This window comes from Aegilops tauschii, chromosome 6 (assembly GCF_002575655.3).
Source record: "Aegilops tauschii subsp. strangulata cultivar AL8/78 chromosome 6, Aet v6.0, whole genome shotgun sequence".
NCBI classification, from domain to species: Eukaryota; Viridiplantae; Streptophyta; class Magnoliopsida; order Poales; family Poaceae; genus Aegilops; species Aegilops tauschii.
In genome coordinates this window covers 361,148,500-361,155,436 of record NC_053040.3, presented here as the reverse complement: position 1 = coordinate 361,155,436, position 6,937 = coordinate 361,148,500, and the positions used below count along the sequence as shown (strand labels likewise).

Here is a 6,937-nt window from a genome sequence, read left to right as displayed (position 1 = left end):
GCCATCTGCATTCCCGTCAAAAAAAATTTGCCATCTGCATTGAACCTATAACTACTGTCCAACCAAAAGGCAAAATGGAAAGACACGGCCACACATGGACCATTCGAAACCTAAGTGCATGGCTTGTGTAATATAGTGTTTTGCCTAATCACCTAACAGATGCCAAAAGAACAACTCATGGTCTGGGGAACAGCCGGCAAATACATTGCTAGCTGGACATGCTTTTATCCTGAATGATGCTCACGGACAAGGGCCAGACTGAAAGTGTTAACCACTCTGAAAAGTTCAGAACAGAACAGCTTACCCCCTGTGGCGTGTAGCACAGTCGTCGGAACATAACACCACAGCAAACGAGAGCAGATCTTGCGCAAGCTTGAGGAAAGGGTTTTTCCGTCAAAAAGATACACACTTGAAAGGATTCTGCGGCAATAATTCTCCTCCGTCCATTTGTTTAAGTTCCTGCCCGGCAGCCTCCCGCGGCATTTCCGACGAAACCGCTATATAAAGCGAGGCGATCTCCCAACATAGCTCCCCGTACTTGTTGCAGCCATATCTTGCGCTAGCTTCTCTTCTCGCTTCCCTCCGCGTGCACCGCCATTGCCCTGTCCCTTGACCTGATCTAATAGGATTGATCGATACAGTAGCCCTAGCTGACAGTCTTCTAGTTACACCTTGGAGTCCATGGAAGCACTATGGGTTGTTGCCTTGGTCATGGCCGTGGCATTCATCCTGTGGGCGTACAGATGGAGCCACCCCAAGGCGAACGGCCGGCTGCCCCCGGGCTCCCTCGGCCTCCCTCTCCTCGGCGAGACCATGCAGTTCTTCGCCCCTAATCCTACATGCGACGTCTCCCCCTTTGTCAAGGACAGGGTGAACAGGTAGGGTAGTTAACTAACCACGCAGCACCACTGTTATGCACCACGGTGCCAGCATCCAAACCCAATCAGTTCATGATCACATTGGACTATTGGAGTAAGTATGCATGAGAGCTTGCTCTGACATTGATTGGGTGTGTGCGCATAGGTACGGTACCATCTTCAAGACCAGCGTCGTCGGCCGGGCTATGGTGGTGTCGGCAGACCCGGACCTTAACCACTACGTGTTCCAGCAGGAGGGCAAGCTGTTCGAGAGCTGGTACCCGGCCACCTTCACCGAGATTTTTGGCCGGGACAACGTCGGCTCCCTGCACGGGTTCATGTACAAGTACCTCAAGACCCTCGTGCTCCGCCTGTACGGCCAGGAGAACCTCCGGGCTGTGCTCCTCGCCGACACGGACACTGCCTGCCGCGCCACCCTCGCCTCCTGGGCTGACCAGCCGAGCGTCGAGCTCAAGGACGGCCTCTCCACCGTAAGACCATGCATGCTCTGTGCATGGAGTACCTGGTACTGCATGCGTTTAACATCATCAGATTAGAGATCATTGCTGATGTGCATCTCCTGTTTGATACTTGTCCTAGATGATCTTCGACATAACCGCGAAGAAGCTGATCGGTTACGAGCCAACCAAGTCGTCCGAGAGCCTGAGGAAGAACTTTGTGGCCTTCATCCGGGGGCTTATCTCCTTCCCGGTGAACATCCCCGGCACAGCGTATCATGAGTGCATGAAGGTACGCACATGCGCACAAAGCCACAGATGCTTCTTGACCAGCCTACGTAGTGCACAAAACTGCACATGCGTGTCAAGTCAACATACGACCAGTCAAATGGCGGCTCTCACGGAACCCGCTCCGTTGAGCTTCTCTCTTCTCTTCCTGGAACGCTTGATGGAGCTGCAATTGCATGTCTGTGCAGGGGAGAAGGAACGCCATGACCGTGCTCAAGAGGATGATGAGGGAGAGGATGGCGGACGAGGGGAGGCAGCCTGAGGACTTCCTCGACGTGATGATCGAGGAGCTAAGGAGGGAGAAGCCCGTCCTCACCGAGACGGTGGCGCTGGACCTCATGTTTGTCCTCCTCTTCGCGAGCTTCGAGACTACTGCCTTGTCCCTCACGCTAGGCATCAGGCTCATTACCGAGAACCCGAAGGTGCTCGAAGCGTTAACGGTTAGTACTTCTAGTATAAACTGCATGTGACTTTACGTCTATCGATCTCGATCGATGTTGTGTGCAGCGGCAAGAACTAGCTAGACGAGCTACTTGTGCAAAATAACAATTGAAGATATAATGCTCTTTGTGTGGTCAGGAGGAGCATGAGGCGATTGTTAGGGACAGGAAGGACCCGGATGCCGGCCTCACGTGGGCAGAGTACAAGTCCATGACCTTCACCTCTCAGGTGAGCCTAACCGGGACTACCTACCTAGCTAAGCTATGATGCAAATTGCACGGTAAAGAAATTGACTCGATGTAACAGTGACTAATGAATGGCTGTTAGGGCTGCACTACGATAGTGGCAAAGTTGAGGAACCCTGACAGACCAAATGCGATTGTGCAAGTAGCTTGCTTTGTGTTCCCTACCTGGGTGACCAAATGCATAGTCCACGAGAGAGAAGATATATCGTACTCCCTCTGTAAAGAAATATAAGAGCGTTTAGATCATCTATACGCTCTTATATTTCTTTACGGATGGAGTACTAGTTTTATTATCTTAATAACAAAAGTAAAAGAAACGAGATCGAGGAAGAAATTAACGATACTAGACTACTTAGAGCCTCTGAAGGACTGATGAAACTGACACGCCCACCTCTGTGCATCCTTTGTTCATGAAGGTCACGTTGGAGATAGCAAGGATAGCCAACATCGTGCCCGGGATTTTTCGGAAGGCCTTGCAAGACATTGAATTCAAAGGTACATTGAGTGAGTGGTGGATGACATACCATGTTTGAATAATAAAGACACTTTTTGGTTCATGGCGTGAGTTTAAGAAATCTAATGCTTTTTGCATTCTCCTCCTTTGGGTGCAGGCTACACTATTCCAGCAGGGTGGGCAGTCATGGTGTGCCCTCCAGCAGTGCACTTAAATCCCGAAATCTATGAAGACCCGTTGGCGTTTAATCCATGGAGGTGGCAGGTTTGTGCTCGTTCATCTTTATTTATGCAAACTGAAACCAGCTCATTTCATCTTGGAAGCGAAATGAACGTTAGGGTTGCGGTACCCGCGCTGAATCTAACTGCCGGCATGGCCCATCATCGACAAAGTGTCACCATGGGTGGTGGGTAGCTTCAGGGTTTTGTTTGCTTAAACTTCCAAGGTTCAATTCCCAGTGCCATGCAAACGACTACATCTATAAATCATACCCTAAGTTTGACCACTCTAATCAAAGTAAGCTATCATTTTATTTTATTAAAGCCAATAGCAACAGCCAGGCCGCTCAGTCAGTGACTCCATGCAATGCTTGAGTCTCTGAATTTCTCCCAAGTTGTAACTTATTACCAACTTGAAACGTTAAATAGAGTTTAATAACTTGGAAGGGTATATTAGAAGAGGAAGCCAAAGTGCACTTGGCGTAGTGGTTATCTTATTAGCCAGCATTAGGGTTGTCAGAGAACCACACGAGACATTGGAAAAACGTACGAAAATCATATATAGAGTAGCATTTTTACTGTATTTGCGTGGGATCATGACTAGCTCGTAATTTACTCTAAGCATGTCTGGGTCTAGGACTCCAATTCGACAATTCATCAATGTGGCAAGTTGTGCTATTTCAATACCTGCTTATTTGGGAAGCAAATACAGAAGTCGAGTTTCTGTTAGTGTATATACAGGGGATGAACCTGAAAGTTCGGTAACAATAAGCTCAGTCCTCTGTATTGTGCTACGTGATTAGTCCACTTGTGCGCGGTCAAGTCAGATTCTAGAGCAGCATACTGTCAAATGATACTTAATCCTCACTGTTCTGTTGATAAGGAACAGGTAGGAATAAAGAAAAGGATGCGGCCATGCTAGTGTCTCATAGCGGTAGAAGCAAATGGAAGCTAGATTAATATATATATCTGCTTACAGAAGCGTCCATGCACGCATGGCCTTCGTGAGCGAGAGTGCATATGAAAGTCATGTGTTGTGTTTACTTTTGGGTCTAGAGTCTTGACTCACCTATCTGTCTGAAGAAATAACACTTCCGGGTTTTACTTGGGCTGCAGGATAAGATGGAAATCACCGGTGGAACAAAGCATTTCATGGCGTTCGGCGGGGGTCTCCGGTTCTGCGTCGGAACTGACCTCAGCAAGGTCCTGATGGCGACCTTCATCCACTGCCTGGTGACAAAATACAGGTGCAGTTAGTCCCTTGTACACGTGGTCACATATGGACACTGTTTCACTATAAGAACTGTGAAGGTGAAATCGGCCTTCTCTAACCTTAAATTTCGTCATTTCAGATGGAAGACGGTAAAAGGAGGTAACATAATGCGTACCCCAGGACTGAGCTTCCCAGATGGCTTTCACATTCAGCTCTTCCCTAAGAACTGACATCACATGTTTGTCGGCTCAGTCTGTCTGTTCGCAGCAAAAGGTCAAGAAATAACTATGTAAATGTGGTATATGTAGATTGTAAAGCACTCCTTGAGGTCGTTTTAGGGCACCTTTTTGGCTCATTGTTACTCTGGTAGTAGTATTGTAGTCACACCACAGAAATATTAGTCCTCTAGTCCAAGCAAGAGGTAATTGTTTTTTAAGGGGTTGTGTGTTAATTAGGTAACATTGTCATGGTTACAATCATGCAAGGCCAGTTCCATAACGCAGTTTGGCGCTGTCCCTTGCAAGACTCCACCACACAACCCAAGCAAAAGGTAATTGTTGATTATTTCCCATGATGGTAATTAGTCGTCCACATGGTCTACGTGTCGACTCAGATGTTGTCTATCTCTTATATTTGCACCATTATTGGAAATGAAAGTGAATAGTTATATGTGTGTACTTGTAAATGATTCTCAGCATCTACTATTTTTTTTAGAAAACATTGAATACAACATTTCATTTTGCTGAAAAACATTTTTCATTCCGAGCTCTTCTATTTCATTATCATGAACATTGCTATTAGAATATTCATTGACAGATAAAATATCATTAACAAAGCAATAAAAAGGAAAATTCTAATATACTAGAAAACGAAATGAAACAACAAGAGGGGGGGGGGGGGGGGCTACTCTTCTTCAGACTTTTTTTTCCGCACTATAATGAATAGTCAAATAACGAAAAAAAATGATACAGCATAGGCATATATCACACAATGAAACACTCACACAAGTGAAAAGGTTCAAGGTTGATAAAATCACAATCAAGTTAACAGATGCATCATCTAATGATCCGTCGAGGTGAGACGGAGATAACATCAAACCTATGATTTAATCCGGGGCTGGAGATACAACTAGTCCACCAACGAACTAAGCTATGTTTGGTTCTCACTTTTGGCATCTAATATGGACTCCCTCCATTCTAAATTGATTGAAATTATAGCATTCCATTGTCATAAGTCGAACTTATTTAAGTTTGATCAACTATATAGAGAAATATACTAATATATAACACATCAAATTTATATGGTGCGGAAATATATTTCATGATGAATATAATGATATTAATTTGATGATGCAGATTTTGATATATTTTCTGTGAGATTTATCAAAATTAGGTTTTCTTTTAACTTAGAGCAAAATTAGAACTTCAATTAATTCGGGATGGAGAGAATACACAACTACAATCTGACCGGGTGCTCCATCGATGCTCTGTTGAAATTGCAAACTGTTGGGCCTGGGTACACGGATTTCTCCCTTCCAAAACTCCTATAAAACCAGCCAAATCTCCTGAAACGAGAGGCGCACTACCGTTGGCTATGGCGCTGCACCAGAGGCGCGCGCGTCCGCTGTTGATGCTGCAGCTACCGGGAGGGGGGGGAAGGCTGGGGAAGGAAATTGGCGGCAACAAATTCGTACTATAATAAAGATCGCATGTGTGATGTATCTCTCCGAAATCAAACAAGCGAAATCTATTAGTACTAATTGTGCATCCATGCAGTGCTAATTACTCTAAAAGACTGACCTTACTGGCTGCATCGAGATTCACTTCGGGGCATCTCCGTGCTTCCATGGGGGAAGAACAATTCGAGTTGGTCTGCCGCGGCGACGAGGCGGCGGCTGCCGACCTTGCCCACGCTCGGCCATTCTGCTGGGCCTGGGTGCTTGTTGGTTCGAGTTTCGACGAGCTCGTGGGCCGTGATTATTCAGGGTGACTTGGGCTACCTTTTTGCCCGAGACTGGTAGCTTCCGGCCTACTCGGCCTTTATTCTGAAAGGATGATGGGCTGAAAACTCAAAACTGAGCGTCCCTAAAAGGCTACTGTTTTCTTCCAGAAAAAGAACTTTTTACTTCTTCTTTTTTGAGAAATCTCGCATGCTTTATTAAATAAGAGTAATGTTCATAGGTACAATAGTTGGGTCATGGGGAGTGCCCAACCACACATGTCTGCCTATGCCTAGATTACATGCTTGCTTTGCGAGATTGTGAGCCTCAAAATTGAAATTTCTACGCTAAAAAATAACCTTGCAGGATGAGAGACTAGAGCTGCGAGCTAATATTTCATGTGTGATAGCTGCGTTAGGGCCACTTGTCCCTCTGTTGATGTCACTGACCACGCCCTCACAATCGGAAGCCATCACCACGTCATGAGCATCCGGATCATCTGCCAAGGCTAGTCCCTCCTTGCAAGCAAAAGTTTCTAACATCATGGGGTCGGTGATGCCTCCATAGACCACAGCCGAGGACCCTAAATAGTTGCCATTCTCGTCTCTACAGAGTGCTGGCTGTTGGGGAACGTAGTAATTTCAAAAAAATTCCTACGCACACGCAAGATCATGGTGATGCATAGCAACAAGAGGGGAGAGTGTTGTCCACGTACCCTCGTAGACCGAAAGCGGAAGTGTTAGCACAACGCGGTTGATGTAGTCGTACGTCTTCACGATCCGACCGATCAAGTACCGAACGCACGGCACCTCCGAGTTCAGCAC

The 6,937-nt window shown here is 46.3% G+C and overlaps 1 protein-coding gene and 1 long non-coding RNA gene across 3 annotated transcripts; one reads left to right on the top strand and one right to left on the bottom strand.

Annotated features, from left to right (window-relative positions):
- Nucleotides 1–495: 495 nt before the first annotated feature.
- Nucleotides 496–4,404, top strand: LOC109765355 (cytochrome P450 87A3-like). 2 transcript variants are annotated; one of them, XM_020324149.4, is made up of 9 exons: nucleotides 496–878; nucleotides 1,024–1,348; nucleotides 1,458–1,607; nucleotides 1,792–2,043; nucleotides 2,183–2,272; nucleotides 2,706–2,784; nucleotides 2,901–3,007; nucleotides 4,078–4,208; nucleotides 4,314–4,404. In XM_020324149.4, exons 1-9 carry the CDS (start codon nucleotides 682–684, stop codon nucleotides 4,402–4,404), a joined length of 1,422 nt encoding a protein of 473 aa, XP_020179738.1. In that variant the 5' UTR covers nucleotides 496–681. The 2 variants fall into 2 exon arrangements, with proteins under 2 accessions (XP_020179738.1, XP_040247346.1); XM_040391412.2 differs by having other exon boundaries at nucleotides 988–1,348.
- LOC120965873 (uncharacterized) lies at nucleotides 4,005–6,077 on the bottom strand. The gene is made up of 3 exons (XR_005758864.2): nucleotides 5,974–6,077; nucleotides 4,294–4,431; nucleotides 4,005–4,191 (listed from the first exon to the last, which is right to left on the bottom strand). It is a non-coding gene; the product is annotated as an uncharacterized lncRNA (long non-coding RNA).
- Nucleotides 6,078–6,937: the final 860 nt, after the last annotated feature.

Bases quoted from the DNA above. Each gene is read 5' to 3' on its own strand.
- LOC109765355 (XM_040391412.2), top strand. From the start codon at position 682: ATGGAAGCACTATGGGTTGTTGCCTTGGTCATGGCCGTGGCATTCATC. The intron at 1,349-1,457 runs GTAAGACCATGC...TACTTGTCCTAG, and splicing joins TCAAGGACGGCCTCTCCACC to ATGATCTTCGACATAACCGC. The intron at 2,785-2,900 runs GTACATTGAGTG...CTTTGGGTGCAG, and splicing joins GCAAGACATTGAATTCAAAG to GCTACACTATTCCAGCAGGG.